This window comes from Aquarana catesbeiana, linkage group LG13 (assembly GCF_042186555.1).
Source record: "Aquarana catesbeiana isolate 2022-GZ linkage group LG13, ASM4218655v1, whole genome shotgun sequence".
Lineage (NCBI taxonomy): Eukaryota > Metazoa > Chordata > Amphibia > Anura > Ranidae > Aquarana > Aquarana catesbeiana.
In genome coordinates this window covers 96,745,916-96,767,773 of record NC_133336.1, presented here as the reverse complement: position 1 = coordinate 96,767,773, position 21,858 = coordinate 96,745,916, and the positions used below count along the sequence as shown (strand labels likewise).

Here is a 21,858-nt window from a genome sequence, read left to right as displayed (position 1 = left end):
AACAGTATTTTACCAAAAAATGTACACGAGATTGGTATGAATGAGATTTATATTCATTGGGCGGGTGTAGGAGGACCTTGAAGCAATATTTCACAGTTTCCATCATGTGGGCTTTTCCTGGTTGCCCATGTGCGCCTCCTTCTTAAAGGGGCAGCCCCAAAAACAGATTGTCACTGTATCACCAGTTATACAGGAAGATAAAAAGGGGGGACACGGCAAGAGATGCAAATCCTGAACTATTTGCACTTTCTATCATTTTTTTAGGGCATTATTGATGATTAGACAAAAACTTTTAGGGCATTATTGAAGATCGTATGCTCTAATGAATTGTATTGTAACTGTACTGTGCCCCTTTATTTTGTAAAGCACTGCACAAACTGTTGGCGCTGTATAAATCCTGTACAATAATAATTGAAAACATTTATAGAGCCAAATTGTTATTTTGTTTTTTTATTTTAATAAAATAACAAAGTGACGCAACAAGAATGATTTCCAAAGGGATACATCCAAGAAGGACTGGGACTTCAATACCTTTATATACATAGCAGTTAAGGGGGAAAAAACAATAATTCAGAGAGCTCACTGGCTCTAGTTAGGTGGCTCACATGTAAACAATGAGTACCCAGGATGTCACTCAAAACATAAAAAAAAACAGGATTGCAAAACCAAAATTGCTAAGAAGTCCAAAGAGCTTTAATGATTCACAAAATACCAGCAAACACATAAATGTGCAATGAAGCCAAAATAAAAAGTATTATATTGCAGCTTGCCATTTTTGTAGGCTTTTTTTCCCTTTTATTTTCCCCTGGTGATCCTGCCAGTAAGTCTGGTATTTTTTCTATAACAGACCAAGCTGTCCAGCAAAAAAAAAAAAAAAAAACACTTACCACTAACAGTGCTTTTTTTTTATTGTCCCCTAGATTCCAAGCCCATATCATTATTGAACCAGATTGGTTCATGCATATACATACTTATATTATATACTACTTTACTTTTATGCTGTTATGACAGTATTTATTGATACATATGCATTTATATTTCAGTTGACATTATTAATGGATACTGGGAGACCTTTGGTGACACAGACCCCCATCCTGGCCATGTCTGCCCCCCCCCTTTGTGCTCTGTTGGGTTGGTTCTTCCTCTGCTTCCTCAGCTCCCGAGCTGGATGCTCATTACTGCCACCTCTGGGTATTAAGCATTTGGTAGTCTGATCCAGCTTTTGGTGAGTATAGGGCCATGCGTTTTGGACCCTCTTGACTAATTGTCACAATACCATCTGTGTTGATGCTTATTTGGTTCATTATGCCCCCTACAGATTTACTACACACGCATCTACCCCTGATGAAGCAAGCATGGTTTTGAGAAACGCGTTGGGTTACTTTTCATGCCTGTGTACTTTGCAATTTACATTTTCTACCATGATACGTGTAATGACATTTTTTTACTGTATGTATCATTTCAGTGGCTGGGCTATGATTCATGTTTTTTTATGTTTGCATGACAATTTTAATAAATTTTAAGACTGCATTTACTCAATTGTTGGCTCACCGCATTAACCTCATTTAAAGTGCCGAGGCGATTTCCTGTATTATTTGGGGTGCTTACAATGATCAGCTTTTATTCATTTATCATTGAAACCCTTATCGCAACATAAAAAAAATGCTGTACCTGCCTACAAAAGTGTTAAAGCAGAACTAAAGTCACTATACTTACCCCCTCCTTAATGGTCTGAAGTCTGTGAAGGGTTCCTTACTAGCACCAGCATCTTCTCCTTGGCTCTTTCCAGGTGCAATGCCGCATACACACGATCGGACATTCCGACAACAAAATCCTGGATTTTTTTCTGACGGATGTTGGCACAAACTTGTCTTGAATACACACGGTCACACAAATCTTGTCGGAAATTCCGAACGTCAAGACTGCGGTGACGTACAACACGTACGATGAGCCGAGAAAAATGAAGTTCAATAGCCAGTGCGGCTCTTCTGCTTGATTCCGGACATGCATGGAATTTTGTGCGGCGGAATTGTCTACACACACTCGAAATTTCCAACAACAAGTTTTGTTATCGGAAAATTTGGGAACCAGCTCTCAAACCATTGTTATCAGAAATTCCGACAGCAAATGTCCGATGGAGCCTACACACGGTCGGATTTTCTGACAACAAGCTCACATCGAACATTTGTTGTCGGAAATTCCGACCGTGTGTACGTGGCATTAGTCTACAGGCAATTTCATTGGCATGTGCAGGATAATGCAACTCTTGCACATGCACAGGAGTAATCATCCCAACACACAAGGACTGTGCGCATGCACAGGAGTAATCATCCCCACACACAAGGACTGTGCGCATGCGCAGCTCAGTTTGCATGCCAAAGAAGACTGTGAACAGGGAGGTAAATTTTATTGCAAAAGAGCCATTGCGTGTCTCTTCTTTTTTTAAATGCCTTCAGTTCTGCTTTATTTTGTTAGTGAATTTCATATAAATCTGCTAGTCTAATGCCCCGTACACACGGACGGATTTTCCGATGGAAAATGTGTGATAGGACCTTGTTGTCGGAAATTCCGACCGTGTGTGGACTCCATCACACATTTTCCATCGGATTTTCCGACACACAAAGTTTGAGAGCAGGATATAAAATTTTCCGACAACAAAATCCGTTGTCGGAAATTCCGATCGTGTGTGCACAAATCCGACGCACAAAGGGCCACGCATGCTCAGAATAAATAAAGAGATGAAAGCTATTGGCTACTGCCCCGTTTATAGTCCCGACTTACGTGTTTTACGCCACCGCGTTTAGAACGATCAGATTTTCCAACAACTTTGTGTGACCGTGTGTATGCAAGACAAGTTTGAGCCAACATCCGTCGGAAAAAACCCTAGGATTTTGTTGTCGGAATGTCCGAACAAAGTCTGACTGTGTGTACGGGGCATTATACTAGCCATAGATGGGTCCTTTTTTTTTTTGTTCAACACCTCGAATGTGTAGATGGGGGAATCCTCCCCGCTGTGTCTTTGTATTCTGGCAGCGATGACACTTCCCTGCCATCAGAATACACTGATTAGCACTGCAAACTATTGCCTGCGGCACCGATCGAGTGGAAAAATACCAATCGGGCAGTTGAACAGAAGTCAATTATTTGATGTGGATGGGGGAATCACTGACACTGAGCTGTTGTGTTCTGACGGTGAGAGACTTCCCCCCCAGCCAGCCAGAATTGGCTGCTCTGATTGTGTGAAAATTTTCAAACAGGCTGTTTGTACAGAGGTCGATCGGTATATCAACTTCTGTACATTCAGCCTGCCCATACACGGATCAAAATTCGGTAAGTCCCTGCTGATCCAGCCAATGTTCAACCCATGTATGGCCGGCTTTATCTAGCGTTAGCGACAATAGCTTTAAAGAACAGAAAGAATGGGAATAAAGACCAGCACTGAAAACCTGACAGATGTTCTAACCCTCCTCTATTCTATAAAAAATATTTTGACTGCAGTAGTGATTTTTTTTTTTATTTCGAGTGGAGTTTACCCTCAATAATGTGCAAATAACAATGGGATGCAAGTATTAATATATTTTAATCATAAATGATCGCTCATTGGTGTGTAAGCACTCTGTTGCTGCATGACTGATAAAAGAAAACTTAGATAAGGAGAGTGAAAATGAGAGACAGAAAGAGGGAAAGGAAAGGAAATCCAGTTAAAGTGATACAAAACTGATTTGGATATTTGTAGTCTTAAATAAAATAACCTAATTTCAGAGGGTCGTTCTGTCCCCACAAAGCTCACTGCAACGTTATCTGAGCTGGAGCTAAGAAACTGCTTATACCATAATATATATTTATTTGTTGTGAAGCTCTGTAAAGTTTTTTTTGCATGCTCTCCCATTGGTGAGATGACCTCTCATGCAGTGTTTGTTGGGCTCAATGACCAGTTCCACTACAGCTCAACCTATTCATAAAACATAATCAAGGTTATAGGCACTCCACACATCCAGCATCTATGCCCAGTCTATATATGCACCTAAATCTGGCCATACACTGTTTGAAATTCAATCGATTCGATCAGTGTGTGGCAGTCCCTGCTCAACAGTTCATTGTTTGATCAACTTCTGTTGAAGGGACATGTTGGAAAACCACTGATGAGTTTATCAGGAAAATAAGCGTCCCTTGTCAGAATACAATATCCTCGCTGGCCGAATAGGAAAAAAAAAACAGTGTATGTCCAGTCTAATGTCCTGTAGACACGGTCGGACATTGATCGGACATTCCGACAACAAAATCCATGGATTTTTTCCGACGGATGTTGGCTCAAACTTGTCTTGCATACACACGGTCACACAAAGTTGTCGGAAAATCCGATCGTTCTGAACGTGGTGACGTAAAACACGTACATCGGGACTATAAACAGGGCAGTAGCCAATAGCTTTCATCTTTGAATTTATTCTGAGCATGCGTGGCCCTTTATGCGTCGGATTTGTTTACACACGATCGGAATTTCCGACAACAGATTTTGTTGTCGGAAAATTTTATAGCCTGCTCTCAAATTTTGTGTGTCGGAAATTCCTATGGAAAATGTGTGATGGAGCCTACACACGGTCGGAATTTCCGACAACAAGGTCCTATCACACATTTTTCGTTGGAAAATCCGACCGTGTGTACAGGGCATTAGTCTGTTAAAAAAAACTTTTCCAACATTCCCATTCAACAGAAGTCGATTGTTAGATCAACTTGTGTCAAGTGGGAATGGCCATAGATGGATCAAAATTGCTGAACCGGCTGAATTTCGATCCATCTATGGGCCGCTTAAATATATCTGACAACCTACTTCCAGTCATACCAATACCCCATAACTTACTACAACATTGATGCACACAGTTATGCACATCAACTCACTATATGTTAATGCGTTTTAGCACAACGCACTGCTTGTTTTTTTTTCACATTTTTGTCACATAATGAGACTATATTCATGTCACTAAATAGCAGCGCCCTGCGTTGCTGTGTGGTGACACAGAGTGCCATCCAGTGCAGCATTTTTTCCCACACTGTACACAGGGCATTCAGCAGATCTCCTCCTTCCCACACAGCAAATAGCTGAGATCAGATTCCCTTACACACAGCCTCCATCTGCTCAGTGTGTAGCTGGCTGCTATTTTGCAGTTCTAAACTGAAATTCCCAGACTGGAATTGCAGCGCAGCTATAGTAGCCAGCTACACACCGCAGATCAAGGCTGTGTCTACCATGAAAAGGTTGGAACCATGGTGTCTGGTATCATAAAATCTTTATTATAAATCCATCAGGAATAAAAAGGAATCTAATCCACACAAAAGTACTGATGTGTTTCAGCCCTTAAGGGCGCACGGGCGCCGCCCCCTCTCTCCAGCCACCCCCTTTATGTAGAATGGATAGATGCATGCATTGCATGCATCTATCCATGGCTGCCGCCACCCCCTATTCAGGCTTCCAGCCCCTTTTCAGACGCCGGGCGCGTGAATTACAGTGGCGGGGGGTGTTTTTTATAAACTCCTGATTAGAGCCATAGGCTCTAAAAGGCTTTAAAAAAGGTGGACTCAGAGCGCAGAGCATTACGCTCTGAGCCCACCCAGGTGTGTTAGAAAAGCAAATGAATATTTGCTTTTCTAATACTGAACCGCCTCTCCACCAATCAGGCAGCGTGGGTCTGATACCCGTCACCTGATTGGCTGAAAGGACAGTCACTGCTATTGGACACTTAGCAGGGAGACTAGACATACAGAGGACACAGCTCACCACTACCTAACCCACCACCAAGATGGGGTAAGTGCCGGTCAGACAGCAGGCGGGCGAGGGTCACAGTGGCGGCATTTGATGGACACAATGGCGGCATTTGGTGGCACAGCGGCTGCATTTGATGGGCACAGTGGCTGCAATTGATGGCACAGTAGCTGCGTTTGATGGCACAGTGGCGGCATTTGATGGGCACAATGGCAGCATTTGATGGCACAGCGGCTGCATTTGATGGGCACAGTGTCTGCAATTGATGGCACAGTGGCTGCGTTTGATGGCACAGTGGCGGCATTTGATGGGCACAGTGGCGGCATTTTATGGGCACAATGGTGGCATTTGATGGCACAGCGGCTGCATTTGATGGGCACAGTGGCTGCAATTGATGGGCACAGTGGCTGCTTTTGATGGCACAGTGGCTGCGTTTGATGGCACAGTGGCGGCATTTGATTGGCACAGTGGCAGCATTTTATGGGCACAATGGCGGCATTTGATGGCACAGTGGCTGCATTTGATGGGCACAGTGGCTGCATTTGATGGGCACAGTGAGGCTGCAACTGATTTTTTTTTCTTCAGTATTTTTCAGAATTTTTCAGTTTGTGTGCACTCCCCAAAAAATTTTGAGCACCAGCCGCCTCTGGTCCTTACAGGTTTTAGTCATAGCCAAGGCTGTATCTGTATAGGAATCCAATCTCACCTATGTGCTGTGCGGGGAGAAGGAGATCTGCTGAGTTACCAGATTGTGTGCACTGCAGGGATGGGAGGTAGAGCTCTGCTGAGTGCCCTACCAGCGGTGACTCTATCCTCTTCCCTGCTGATCACTGTCTTCTGCCCCCCTGTACCCTGCTCTGCTAACCCCTGTACATGGCCCTGCTAACCCCTGTCCTCGGCCCTTGGGATTCCTGTTCTCTGCCTAGCTGACCTCGTCCCCTGCTCTGCTGACCTTGTCTTCTGCCCTATGGACCCCTGTCCTCTGCCGTGATAACCCATGTTCTCCGCCCTGCTGACCCCTGTCATCTGTTCTGCAAACCTTTGTCCTCTGCCCTGCTAACCCCTGATCTCTGCTTCGCTGTCCCCTGTCCTCTTCCCTGCTGACCCCCTGTGCACTGCCCTAATGACTCTTGTACACCATCCTGTGCTCTGCTGGCCCAGAGCTAAGACAGCCTGCTGAAATGAATGAGCTGCACTACACGCGAAACGCAGCTGCAGTAATGTGAACCTAACCTAAGGCCCCTTGCACACTGGGTGGTTCCGCTGCAGAGTGTCCCTCCTGGTGCTGTAATGCAGGGGTTCTCAACTCCAGTCCTCAAGTACCCCCAATGGGCCATGTTTTGGGAACTTCCCTTAGATAAAACAGCTCTTATCAATACCATGTCATAGATATTGATTTAAAGCCGCTGTTCAAAGTAAAGGAAAACCTGAAAACATGGCCCGTTGGGGGTACTTGAGGACTGAGGTTGAGAACCACTTCTGTAGTGCACCCAGGAAGGACAGATGCAGCACCCGGCCCCATTGCAGGCAACCTGTCAACGTCTAGGCAGAGGGCTGAACGCTGTACTGAGTGTTTAAGAGGAAGAAAACTCTGATGGGTTTTACGTCCTCTTTTTCTCGCTGCTGCAGCCTGCAAATGAAAAGCATAATGGGCTAGTATGCATCGCATTCTAGCCCATTATGTGCCACTTACCTGTAAAAGAATCCAGCGATGTCCCCTGTGTGGGTAGCGTCCATCTTCTGGCACGCTTCCGCGGACTCCGGCTCTGTGATTCGCTGGAGCCGCGTGACGTCACTTCCGCACATGCGCATGGGAGCCGCCACTAATGGTATAGGCTAGGGAAGAAACGGAACTTAGTTTCGTTTCTTCCCCGCGCATGTGCCGTTGGAATTTCCGGCGGACTACAAGTGAAATATCTCCTAAACGGCGCACGTTTCTATTCTTATTCTAGGCTTACCTATAGGTAAAAGTCCAAAAAGTGGGTTTACAATCACTATTAAGGCCCTGTCTGTTCAGGGACGAGGTTCAACTTGGTACAGCATTCAGTCCCGTCCCTCGTAGACTTTGACAGACTGGACACTGCGCGCTGCATCGGTCTGTCCCAGGGTCACTAAGGGCCCATCCACACCAGAAACTGCACACAACTGCGTTTTTCACTGCATCTTTACATGCATTTGAATCGCGTTGGAAGTGGGCTTGACTGCGTTTTTCTATGTTTTTTTGGCTTTGCTTTCTTGGCTTAAAGGGGGGAGGTGCATTTGAAGTGCTTTTGTAGCGCATTCAATGCATTTGCAGTGCAGAAAAATGCAGCATGCTCCGTTTTTTTTTTAAACTGCGCTGAACAGTACTGCAATGATGCGAACTATTCCCATAGGATTACCTTGTTTATGGGCTGTCTATGCAGTTGGTGTGTGGTTCAAAATACATCCAACTGTGTTTGGTGTGAAAGGGTCCTAAAGCTCCAGGTGGGGGTGGGGGGGGGACACTCTGCAGGGGAACACTGCACATCCATAGATCTACATAGAGATTACAGGGTTGGGCTATAGTTGAGTTAAAAAAAAAGAAATATTTATCGATCTATTCGATCTATATATATATATATATATATATATATTTTTTTTATCTATATCTATATATCTCATATCTAGCTAATCAAGGAAGGGATTGTGCAGAAGATTTAAGAAATGCTGAACATTCCGCAGAGAAGGGAATTTCTGGGCTGTATAGAGGTGGAAGTTTTCCTTAGAACAGGCTGGCTCTGGTTCTCTGTATGGTGAATGTGGAATTTCCCAGCCTGATCTGTACACAAAGTACATAGATGAGTGCAGAGCACAGAGCTCCGCCCACCCCCAAAATTCCCCGCTCCCTTCTATGAGAAAAGCGGAGCGCTCAGCCCTCGGCACTCACTTCTCTCTATAAACACCGAGCAGGGAGCACCTACCGGCTCACTCATCTACACACACTCACATCGTCAGTTTTATTTTTTGGATTGTTCTTGAATCGTTGGAGAAGGATCACCATGTCTGCTCGCTTTGTGGATTACTCTGGGAATATGGGGGTGGATGGAGATCTCAGGATACTCGGCAAGGACAAGCACTTCCAGAACACCGAGGATCGCACCGACAGCGGTCTGGACTCCCTGAAAGATGAGGAGTATGACAGCATTGTCAGTGGTGTCCAGAACATGTGTATTCCGAGATCGGCCGAGCCACAGGACTACGAGCCCGAGCCGTGGAAGCTTCAGGCCAACGAGGATGGAGACACGTAAGTCACCCTGCCTGGATTGTATGTGTGTGTGTGTGTGTGCTGAGTGCTGAGAGATCTGATCTATAGGTGGTGCAGAGTGCCCGATCTGATCTATAGGTGGTGCAGAGAGTCCGATCTGATCTATAGGTGGTGCTGAGTGCCCGATCTGATCTATAGGTGGTGCAGAGAGTCAGATCTGATCTATAGGTGGTGCAGCATAGAGGGGACTGTGCAGGGAGTGACATCTGATCTGCAGAGTCTTCCAGCATACAGGGGATTTAAATGCAATCTAATATTTTCTCTTAGTATATCAAGATGATACAAAATGCAGCAAGGATTGCCCTTGTAAGGCATTGCAGGACTTTAGGTGTCTATTATTGCATTTATATGATGTCATCTCATATTGTGCACTCATATAACTCATATATGGCATCTACTGCAAAATGTTGATGGAACCTGCTGTATAGAGGATATTAGAACATGGTGCATTTTATTATAGAAATCCTGTAGCAGTTAGTTCTCAATCTGTCATAAGGAAACTATTATTATTATTATTATTTTATATATATATATATATATATATTATAAAAAATAATTATATATATTTGCATTTAACTTTTAAAGTGGTACCAATTATCTGGGTGTTAACGCTGCATCTTAAAAAAAAAAAGTGTTTATTTAGAGATTACATTTTGTGGGGTTTTTTGTGCTGATGCCATATTTGTCTGGGTTTTCCCTTCCTCTCTTTGTAAGCTGGAGGGGGGGAGGGGCAGGCTCTTGGTGTACCCTCCTGCGATTGGCTGGCTGTCAGAGGTGGGGCAGCCATTCAGGGCAGAGCTCAGCTATTCGGAAAGTCCCTGGCTGGTGGCCAGGAACACAACTGCATACATGAGAGCGGAAAACAACAGGCATATCTAGAGACACACAAGAAGAAAAAAAAACCCAGCTTACACAATCCTGGACTGCACTGGGGGAGGGGAAAATAACTGCGAGCTGACACTGAAATGACTACATAGGTATTGACAAATGGAGGATCAGGAAATGGGTGACACAACATTTCCTTTATTAGTTTTACATAAAAAGCATTTAAAAGAGAAGAAGAAAAAAAAAAGTCAGTTTCAAGTTAACCTGAAACATTTTTCTATTGTTACAATGTATTGTCTGGATGTGACGATTGATTGTGTACATTGGAATGTTTGTGTAATCTCTCCCATTCATTTTATCCGTCACTTTAACCCCTTTCTTTTCTTTATATTACAGGCTTCTCCATCTGGCAATTATTCATGGGGCTAAAGATCTTGCAGAAGAAGCAATCAAGAGATCATATAGAGATGGATTTTACCTGAACTGCCAGAATAACCTTCACCAGGTAAATACAGTTGGATCCGTTTCTCCTAATGAGCGATTCCAGTCTTATAGGATGTGCCGCTTTTATTCAGAAATATTCAAGAGAAGGAGAGTGTGTTACTATTACAGCCAATCAGATTGCAGCTGTCGTTTTTCCCTGCTTTGTTTGGAAAATGATAGCAGGGATGTGATTGGTTGCTGTTGGCAGCACCTATACCTTTCATATTTCTAATATGTATCTGACTTCTATCTGATATATCAAAAACTAGCAAACTTGTATTGGAAGGCACATGAAGGCTGCCATTGCTGACCATCAGTAACAAATGCTAGTTACCTGGCTGTCCCTGGCTTTAGTTCTTTCTGATTTGTTGATCTGGGACCAACATGGAGGCTGAAAATCCAGAACTCCTGATCTGATGGTACTGTGACTCCAACATTTGTTTGAAGCCACTGGACCAGTGATGGGAAAGGTCAGCATGGGAAGCCTCCATATTACTCCGAGTACTATATACTTAGGCTAGGCCAAACTTTTTGTCGTCTTTTTGATTTTGGCACATAATATATTTGGAATATGGTCATTAATGTTGTTTTTTGTTTGTTTGCAGACACCACTTCATGTGTCTATAATCACAGAGCAAGCTGAAATAGCTGAGAAGCTCCTCCAAGCTGGATGTGACCCGGAAGTCAGAGATTACCGTGGAAATACCGCCTTACACATTGCCTGTGAGCGGGGATCCCTACGTGGAGTTGGCGTCATAGTGCAATACAGCAAATTCCAGCTTCCCTCTCTTCTGCAGTGCTCCAATTATGATGGTATGTATCACATTTCAGTATTGCCAATATAACTAGCCAGCAAAAAGAGAGAGATTAGAATGTTATTTATTTTTTTTTATGGGTATTTGAAAATCTTAATCATTACTTGCTTTTTCCACAGGTCATACATGTCTACACTTGGCATCCAGTAAAGGTTTTCTGGCCATCGTGGAACACTTGATCAGTCTGGGAGCAGATATTAATGCTCAGGTAAGGTGCTTTTTTTTTTTTTTTTGGCAACTTCCCTGTTGGTTGGAGAAGTAATGTCACAGTGACCTGTAGGGGTTGATTGGGCTTTTTAATTAAGCATTGCATTTATTTATCATTGCAGGAGCCTTGTAATGGGCGCACAGCTCTCCATATGGCTGTGGATAAACAGAACCCAGAATTGATGTTTCTGTTGCTCCAGAAAGGAGCCGATGTGAACAAAGTTACATACCAAGGCTACTCACCATGCCAACTTACCTGGGGAAGGAATAACCGTGAAATCCAGCAGCACCTACTGTCTGTGACAGAGAAGAGCTTACAGTACCTTCCAGAGAGTGAGGATGAGGACAGTTCGGACTCCGAATCAGAACATTCAGATGACGAGGTGATTATTGGAATCTGATTATTTTATAGATTATACTTCCTGTGCTGCACACTGAACACTGCCATGATGGCTCGGGACATTAGGCATTTGTGGGTTTGCTTTGGCTTGGGTAAATACTTATTGCAGTATAGTGCTGCTGTAGCAAAGATTTGGGGATAGAAACTTTTATCAGTGGACATTGAGGACCCAGATGCCCAGGGTTAAACCATTGTATGTATTGTTTGGAAACTATAGCACTAGTATCCCTTGTCACTAGGTAAATTGCATTTCAGTTGGAGATTAGTGAGCCAAGGAGGTCCCTGTTTTGCTATAGTGCTCCATCACACATAGTCATGGCCTTATGCCAGTGTAGGCCTTCTTGACACACATTGATTAAGACTTTTTTTGTATTCTTTTGTGTAATCTAATGTTTTTTTTTTTTTCTCTTTTCCAGTATATGTACGACGACTGCAAGTTGATGTGCCAAGGTCTGAATTAGAATGATGTAGCATAAGAGGACTTTAGAGATGTACCAGGGCAAATCTTGTCTTGTACAAGGGAGTCCAGCACTAGGACCAGTGAATCCTTTACCTAGACCTCAAAGGATGCGACCGATCCACTGTAAAGTTCTAGAGCCTGATAAGGTGCTTGTGCTGTCCCAAGACCATCACATGAGAAGAGCCATGATGTGGAGGAGAGTCTAGAGAACAAACAATGAACTTTGAGGTTAAAGACCTGTGACCTGAGTCGTTTCTCAATGAGGTTATGATGTGCATTGGAGCTAAAATACTGGAGAAAACAAGATACTGATTCCTTTTAACATGTATGGGTGAAGCAGTCTGACACCAGAACTGGCAAATGCATAAACATATTGCTGAAAATCTTCTGATGAGAATTTGATTACTAATCTCAGTATAGGAGGGATGTGATCAGAAAAATAAACTGCACAATGTATATATTTCAAATGTACATTTATTTTTATATAAAAACAATATATTTATTAAAAAAAGTGAAAACTATTTTATATATGTGTTTTTTTCCTTCTGATATACTCTTAATTCTATTGTTAAAAAAAAAGGTAATGCATGAGGGCAAAAAAAACCTCATTGGCTACTCTGGGTTTCTAATCATTGATGAGTCTAGAGCAGGGGTCTCCAAACTATGGCCTGCCACAAGACTTATGTGGTCTGTGGCTAGGGTGAGTGGAATTTCATCAGTGTGCACAGATTGAGGATTCAGGTCAACAGAGGCCAGGATGGGGACCCTGATGTAATAGGCACCCTGATGTAAAGAGGGACTCATTTACAAAACTTTTTAATTTTTTTTTCTCTTCCTCCCCCCCCAGATATTTGCAAATATACTAATGGCCTTTTATACTGAAAAGTTTGGAGGCCCTTGGTCTAGACTCTAGAGCACCAGATTACAGGATGATGACCTGTCTGCATCATTATGGGTGGGAATTGCTAACACTATATTAGACTTAGGGGTGAATGGTTCATGTTTATGATATTGATTATAATGCATTAAATAAAACCAAATCTGGTTGCTATGAAAGGAATGATTCTACTTTTAAGAAGCTTTTCTAAATGGAGGACAGTATAGAAGTCACATATTTCATTGGGAAAATTTTGCTTTGAGGCTGCACTGTATGCAAATGGGTCTTCCTGAAGTATCTGAGTTCCAGCTATTTAGTGTACATAATCCACCTTTTGTTTATAAAGTTAGAGACGCTACTGAACCTCCACCTGCCTAGCATATAGAAAATACTGGTTCATTGTTCCGCCATGGGTTCTCAAATGTAATTGACTTTAAAAGTATTTACTTTCCCAACCAGCGAAGTACAGGCGGTCCCCTAGTTACAAACATCCGACTCCTAATTACAGAGGGAGACAACAGGAAGTGAGAGGAAATCTACTAGGAAGGGAAATTCACTTCTGAAAGGGTCATTATGGGAAAAATGTACCTCCACTGATGCTTTATCACCAAGGCTTGTTTCCACAACAACCCAAAATTTTCAAAATCCAATTGTCAGGGACTTAAAGTGAAGTGAAATCTTCTGAACAGGGTCACAGACAGCAAAACAAATGTTACAGGGGTGATAACCCTTCCCTGTGCTATCCAAAAAAAAATAAAAATTGTTTTTTTGGCTGGAGCTACACTTAAAAAATGTACCTGTTCCGACTTACAAACAGATTCAACTTAAGAACAAACCTACAGTCCTGATCTTGTTTGTAACCCAGGACCGCTTGTATCTAGGCCTAGTTTATTAAAGACATAACTGGGTTTTGGAACGTTTATTAAAGGATACTCTGCGGTGAGTGCTCTGTGCAATCATTTCTAACTATTCTTGTCCACATGGGAATTTTGGTTGTCTCTGTCCAGCTTTCCAGTTGAATTGTCCCTAATATTAAAAAAAAAAAAAAGAAGTATGGGATAACAAAAAAAAAAAAACACAGAACACCTGGAGCATTGCGAGTCTAGGGGCCAAGTAGAGTGCTCTGATGAGGAGTAATTAGATCAGTGGATCAGACCCAGTGCAGCATGGAAAGAGATGTAACAGTCAAAGAAAACACATAAAATGCAGTGCTCAGGACTTTGACAAAGTGCATGCGTACGAAACATGTAAGTCACGGTAACAGAACAGTGGACACTTACACAACTGACTTCAGGAAACCTTTCCCCCTCATCTCCATCCTGCTGACCACCATCCAGCCGTGGCATCCACCTGGAGCTGGCAGGTTTTGCCAGCAGCCAATACGCTCCCCCTCTGGGAACTGAATTTTCTCCCCTCCATTTCCTTGGATGGTGATTGATGTTCAAACCATCTTAAGGCAAGCCTCCCGGATGATTGTTTCCCCCTTATCCACTCTGAGGTCACTGGTAATGTTCACTACCATTTATTTTAAACTTTGACTGTTCAACCATTTTTAAATTTTATGGAATGAACAGCACTGTTTATGCATACAGTACTATGTTGGAATTAATTTGACCATTCTTTCAGAGCGCTGCATTTTGTGTTTTAACAAGAAGTATGGGAACCCTCATAATGGCCATAAGAGAAGTACAGGAACCCCTTGTATCACTGAGCAGCTTAGTTCAGCTGGGGAGATTGATATTTCTAGGGACAATCCCATTGAGTTGGGGATAGTCTTTGCATAGGAACTGCTCAATGATGGGAAGGAGTAACACTATATTCAGGTACATCTTTCTGTCTAGCCAAGGGATGGAGAACACTGGAGTGTCATAGTATAGTTTGCTGCTGAGTCAAGAATGGAAGAATATGAACCTTCCTGAGGGTACAGCTGGCAAAAGGGGAAGGAAATGGGGTTGCTGTGGCATTGGTACAAATGCAAAGAGAGGAAACTGGAGTGTCTAGGTATAGTTTTCTGCTAAGCCATATATGGGACAACATGAATATTTTCTAGGAGTACTGTGGTTTAAAGCTGGGAATATGATAGCAGTGGTATTTGCAGTGCAGGGGATGGGACAGAGGAAACTGGGCTTTGAAGGTATAGCGTGCTCCTGGTTGAAAAAAAACCCCAAGTCTATCTAGTTCAACCATTAGAAAAAACACACACACACAGAAAACCTCCATATACACAATCCTATACGCACATAGCAGTCAGGAATGAAACATATAACCAAGGATACTATGATATGTACCTAGAAATCCAGTTGCAGAAAAGGGGTTTTACCTTTTTTCTTCTGAAGCCAGTCATTTTTATAGCTGCCAAAATTCAGGTGCATCACACTTGCAGCAGTTTGTAGGTAGGATTTCCCAAATCTTCCCCTCTCTGCTTATTAAATTAATTCCCTTCCTATATAATAGAAATTATATAAAATATGGCATCCCTGGGCATGGTTTTATGTTTATTCTCCTAGGCCTGTCTTTTAATTGATGGCATGCTGTGTTAAAGGGCGCATTGCTTCTTAATAAGAGTGGCAAGTCAAACCGGGACTTGAACGCCACTCTATAATAAAAGAGCAAATTTCAACGAGTGGAAACTGCATTTATTTTTTAAACGTACAGTAAAACCTTGGATTGTGAGCATAATTCATTCTGGAAACATGCTTGTAAGCCAAAGCACTTGTTGATCAAAGTGAATTTCCCCATAAGAAATAATGGAAACTCAGATGATTCGTTCCACAACCATTTATTCATAAGTCCTTCAGTTTATAGTCCATATAAAAAGATTATAGCAATGTGATAGGTTGTATAACCATGAAATGTCCATCCACAATCGGCAGCCCCTAAAAGGGGATTAGAAGCAAAATCCAGCAGGAGCTACAGAGTATAAAAGAGAAGAGAGGCGCCTATAAGTGTAGCAATATGGTTACATTTATTGAAGGTACAACATTTAGAAACTCGCATGGTTGATAATTAAAAGAGGTACATCTATGTATGCAGGCATTCGGGGTAAAGCTGTCCACATAGACCGTCCTCCGCACCGCCGGCCTTCACTGATGTCAGTCTGCAATTGTGACCGGGAAGACTACCCTGCAGTAGAGCGTTTTGAAAGCGAGGCTTGAAGTGCTCGTGGAAGGGATGACGTTGATGGCGGTGCGGAGGATGGTCTATGACATATGGACAGCTTTACCCGGATGCCTGCATACTTAGATGTGCCTGTTTTAATCATCAACCATGTAACTTGCTAAATGTTGTACATTCATTAAATGTAACCATATTGCTACACTTGGAGGTGCCTCTGTTCTGTTTTATACTCAGTTGTGACATGACGCTAATTGTATATCAAGACATCGCTTGTATATTAAGTCAAAATTTATTTAAAAATGTAGCTTGTCTTGCAAAACGCTCTCAAACCAAGGTTCTACTGTACTCCCCTGCTACATTTATACACTGATCCCAGCGTTTAACTAATGCCTGGAAAGCTTCAGCATAGGAAGATTTGTCAGTACGCCTGAACCATCCTAGGACAGCCTGCTTCACTTCCTCATCAGGGCTGAAATGCTGACCTCCGAGGAACTCTTTTATAGGGGTCCAAACAGGTGCAAATCACTTGAAGCAAGGTCTGGGCTGTAAGTGGGATAACAGAAGTTGATTGGTCACAAAGCAGAAACCCCCTCCTAGGGCCCACCATAGATGAAGCGATTTTCTTTCCTGCAACCATAGGTTGTAGGAAAGAAAATCATTAGATTCCCCATGAACACAGTCAGTGTTGATAGAGGAATCCCTCCTGTGGATCTATTACGTTCTCCTGGCAGGGGAGTCATCCCAGCTGGGAGACCCACAGTGAATATTGCTAGCGGCTATAGCTGCTGGCAAAGATCGCATAAAAAATCCGACAACTGGGTACAGTAAGCCCCTGCCAATACACGGTTCGAATCTTGTCCAGCTGAACAGGCCGAGATTCAAACTGTCTATGACTGACCACGTGACCTCCAGAAGATTTACACCCCCTTCCAGGCCATTTTCTGCTTTTTGGCACTGCGTTACTTTAACTGACAATTGCGTGGTCATGCGATGCAGTACACAAATGAAATCTTTATTTTTTTTGGTGGTATTTGATCACCACTGGGTTTTTGCATGACAGTGCAATTGTCAGTTAAAGCAACGCAGTGCCGTATCGCAAAAAATGGCCTGGTCATGAAGGGGGGTAAATCGTCCAGAGAGGTTAAGTGGTTAAAAAAGTAAATTAATGCAGCCACCATATCAATGGATTGGTAAACTGCAATATATTACATTGTGCTTTTGGTTAATATGTATTATTGTACTTGTTGTTTTTTGCAGCCTTATTAAATTAGCCTGAAGGCAGCCATCTCTATAACCAGTAGCAGGTTAATTATAATCACAATTTAGAAAATGATCCCACCAGTAATTTAACTGACTGGACCCTGAATTTCGCTCTGTTGGGCTAATATTTGCAGGCATGAATGTGTGTTGCTAAGTAGTAATGGGGTTGGTTCTTTGGACCGCTTACTAGCTCAAAAAGGGAGTATGAGACTTCAGCGCCAGCTAATGGATCACTGTGAGCAGAAACCAGTGGAGATAGCATTTTTAATTAGAGGCAGCACACCAAGAATTTTGTGGTAACAGGCCAAGGAGGAAGTATGGACGCAGTACCTAAGAAGGAAATACACCTGTTCCTTATTAGCCTATTCCATCACAAGGCTTGGGAAATTCCCTCTGGTCAATGAGAAGGTAGCAGGTAACATATGGGCTTCCCAAACAGAAGACACCAGGAAGTGGATCCAAATGACCACCTTTCTAATTCAATAAATAGTTGATTGGATTACTTTGAGCAAATCTATGATCTGTCGACAACATCCACTTGCTATGGTTTTGCCTGATCCAGTTTGAATCCTAATGTGACTGTGATTTTCCAGTAGGGTATTGTAGCATGCTAGCCATCGATTATTAGGGAAAGTTTGGAGTTTAAGTGATATTCTTTATTAACTAATAACATACCGTTTCCCCGAAAATAAGACCTAGCGTGATTGTCAGTGATGGCTGCAATATAAGCCCTACCCCCCAAATTACCCCTACCCTGTTTCCCCGAAAATAAACCCTACCCTGAAAATAAGACCTACAAGGACTTTAGCTAGGGCTTATTTGGGGGGTAGGGCTTATATTGCAGCCATCACCGACAATCACGCTAGGTCTTATGTTCGGGGAAACAGGGTATTAAACCTGAATAGGGATCTAAGGCTGGCCATAGACTGTTTGAATCTCAGCTGGTTTACCAGGAACTGGCCGACATTAGAACCATGTGTTTGCAGGCTGAATGTACCAAGTTGATCGATCGATCAACTTGGGTACAACCAGCCTGCCTGATTCACTTGTGATTATCGCTAGCGGCTGCTATAGCTGCTAGCAAAAATCACTGTCTTCTTCCAGCGAGGGACGGCTTCCCTCCCCCGCTGTGAGCAGACAATTGCTTGGCAGGAGGGATTCCTCTGTCTGTGTTGATGGCGGAATCTTGCAAATTTTGCACCTGCTAAATTTTTCTTAAAGAGGAACTGCAGTCTGCTCACATAATTTGTAATAAAAACATCTTTGCCATCCTGAAGCTTCCCTCCAACCACTTTGCATATTATTTTATATATACTGTGATTCTGTACTTGCCAAATATGCTGCAGAAATCTCCCTCCACGGAGTCTGGCTGCATCCATTTTAACTGTGGGCAGCTGAAGCTGCTGCCCGTTCACTTCCTGGATTTACAGAGGCACACCTCCAGCTCTGCAGCTTTCATTGGCCCTCATGACTTATCCCCCCTCCCTTCCTGGCAAACTATCAGGAGAGTTAGAGAGAGAGCTGTGCATGATGTCATAAGCCTAGGCTAATTACCAGACAAGAAAAATGAAGTGGGCTGTATAATGTATTTACTGGCAGAAAAAAAGTTTTACTATCCAAAGTTAAAACAACAAGGGCAGAAGATTTAATGGAAAATTGAAAAAATGACTGAAGGTCCACTTTAAGTTATCCTGAAAGCTTACATCTTTACTAACATGTTGGCCAATAAAAGGTATGACTTAAGCTGGCCATACACTAGAAGATTTAACAACATTCATACAAAAACTCTCAGTACATTTGTTGACTTGACGAATGTAGTTTAAAAGTACTTCAAAATGTCATTTGCTTTTAACATTCGATCTTGCAATAAATTGACCTTCCTTAAAAAAAAACGCATACACGGTTAGAAATTTGTTTGAGAAAAAAATTCCAGCATGCTCCTTAGAATTTTCTTATCACTGATCAAAAACAAACATCTATTTGAAAAATTGCAAACAAAACTTTACTAGTGTATTGCCAGCTTTAAAGTGGTTGTAAACGCTCAAGGTTTTTTACCTTCATGCATTCTAAAAAAAAATAAAAATAAAAAACATTCTCTGTGCAGCAGCCCCCAGCCTCCTCTAATCTTTACCTGCGCCCCATCACGATCCAGCGATGTGCACAAGAGCCTCGGCTCTCCCTCCTCATTGGCTAAGACAGCAGTGAGAGCCATTGGTTCCCGCTGCTGTCAATCACAACTAGTGAGCCAACTAGAAGAGAGGGGGAGCAGGGCCAAGATATGGTTATGTGTGTGAATGGACACACAGAGTAGGGGCTCGGGAGCGAGCCTGCTTGGGTGCCCCCACAGAGAGCAAGCAGCTCTGGGGGCACTTGGCAGGAGAGAGGGGCCAGGAGCGCAGTGAAGAGGATCAAGGCTGCTCTGTGCAAAACCACTGCACAGAGCAGGTACTGTAAATATGACTTTTTTCTTTAATAATTGCTTTTCTTATCACTTTAACCCCTAAACATTCTGGAAATTCCTTAACAAAATAATTTAAGCAAACAAGTGCAGTTCAGGGGTGTGTCCCTAACAAACATATCCAGATATCCAAGGTTGAGTCTTTATGACCGTACAAATTCCTACCCATAAATGTCCTGATTAGTGCACCACAGAAGATATACTTGTGACACAAACACGTGAGTGATCAGTATTCAGCTATGCACCAACATACCTGGAGCTGTGATGTAATCCTCATATTTAGAGGAAGAAAAGGGATAGCCAGATATAGCAAATCGTTTAGAGAACCAATTCTTTTTATGATAAAATATCTGTGTGGTCACAATGTAATAATAAAGTATTCATAGTTTAGTCTGTTTAAACATATCAAGAAAAAAACTCAGAAGCACGCAAAACAAACGCAGAACAGAGTTTGTGTGAGGTGGATAGAGATGGGCGAGGCTGTTATTTTGGAAACCTGACCTGCTGTATATAGGACTGGAAATCCCCAGTAATTAGTACTTTACACAACGTTCCTAAAGTATTGTATCTTCAGAGGACATCAAGCTATATTTAGGACAATGGGTTAAAAATAGTGACCTCCCAATGGTCATAACAGAAAACAATCACTATAGCCTGATGTATTGAGCTTAGTGAGATTTAGGTCAGCCGATCACAGTTCGAATCACTAATGGGCAGGCTAAATGTACCAAGTTGATCGATTAACTTGGGTGCAACCAGCTTGCTGGAATCGCTTGCGATTATTGCAAGCGACTGCTATAGCAGCTAGCGATAATCACTGTCTTCTCCCAGCAGGGGCAGCTTCCCCCACCCGTTTCACCGGGAGAAGACAATGTCTCGGCAGGGGTGATTCCCCTGTCAACACTGTTTGTTTTGATGGGGGAATCGTGCCAATTTCTTTTGCAGGAAAGAAATTTGCACCGTCTATGGCCTGCCTTAATAGATGATGCAAAGTAAAGAACATTGCTGTAGTGCGATATACCTGAATACATAAAATAGTGTGCATTAATGTACACGAAGGTCTAAATGGCCCCTTATGGCTGGTTCACACCAGACACAGCATGCTTTCATGTGTAGACATACATTGCCGATGTGTTGTGCTTTTGAAGGAATTATTTTGAAATTACAGTAAAAGCTTGGATTGAGAGCATAATTCGTTCCAGAAACATGCTTGTAATCCAAAGCACTTGTATATCAAAGCGAATTTCCCCATAAGAAATAATGGAAACTCAAATGATTCGTTCCACAACCATTTATTCATAAGTGCTTCAGTTTATAGTCCATATAAAAAGATTATAGCAATGCGCCTAAGGTTGTGTAACCATAAAATGTCCATCCACAAATGGAAGCCTCCACAAGGGGATTAGAAGCAAAATCTAGCAGGAGCTCCAGAGTATAAAAGAGAAGAGAGGCTCCTCTAAGTGTAGCAATATGTTGCTTAATGTTGTACCTTCATTAAATGTAACCATAATACTACACTTCTCTTATACTCAGTTGTGACATGATGCTACGTGTATATCAAGTCAATATGTATTACATAAATGTTGCTGGTCTTGAAAAACGCTCTCAAACCAAGGTTTTACTGGCACGCCGGTCCTAAGTTGCCGACGACTGGTCTGGTCTTTTGGGATGTCTATCAGAATTTGTGCAGACCTAGATGCGGAGTGTCAGCATACTAGTACATGTATCTGGTGTTTAATGGGAAACTTCAGCTGTCGGGTTTTCAATGCAGTGGGGAAAGATCATGATTTTTGTTTTATTACGGTCAGTGTTCCTGTGCAATATACTTCCCCTTATTTCTTGTGTGGTTACCAAATAAAAAAAATGTGGCAATAAAAGCACTATTTTTAGAAGCATTGTGTCCCTGCTGGGT

The 21,858-nt window shown here is 42.5% G+C and overlaps 1 protein-coding gene and 1 long non-coding RNA gene across 2 annotated transcripts in view; both read left to right on the top strand.

Moving 5' to 3' along the window:
* LOC141116824 (uncharacterized) overlaps nt 1–1,539 on the top strand; it is a 43,079-nt gene extending 41,540 nt beyond the window's left edge. The window contains exons 2-3 of the long non-coding RNA XR_012237059.1: nt 1,044–1,225; nt 1,319–1,539. This is a non-coding gene — a long non-coding RNA (uncharacterized lncRNA). The remainder of the gene's footprint in view (nt 1–1,043; nt 1,226–1,318) is intronic.
* Nucleotides 1,540–8,636: 7,097 nt separating this feature from the next.
* Nucleotides 8,637–12,755, top strand: NFKBIA (NFKB inhibitor alpha). The gene is made up of 6 exons (XM_073610078.1): nt 8,637–9,023; nt 10,266–10,374; nt 10,958–11,165; nt 11,287–11,375; nt 11,497–11,757; nt 12,191–12,755. Exons 1-6 carry the CDS (start codon nt 8,779–8,781, stop codon nt 12,233–12,235), a joined length of 957 nt encoding a protein of 318 aa, XP_073466179.1. The 5' UTR covers nt 8,637–8,778; the 3' UTR covers nt 12,236–12,755.
* Nucleotides 12,756–21,858: the final 9,103 nt, after the last annotated feature.

Coding starts and splice junctions, on each gene's coding strand:
- NFKBIA (XM_073610078.1), top strand. CDS start 8,779: ATGTCTGCTCGCTTTGTGGATTACTCTGGGAATATGGGGGTGGATGGA. Junction 10,375..10,957: donor GCCAGAATAACCTTCACCAG/GTAAATACAGTT, acceptor GTTTGTTTGCAG/ACACCACTTCATGTGTCTAT. Junction 11,376..11,496: donor GAGCAGATATTAATGCTCAG/GTAAGGTGCTTT, acceptor TTATCATTGCAG/GAGCCTTGTAATGGGCGCAC.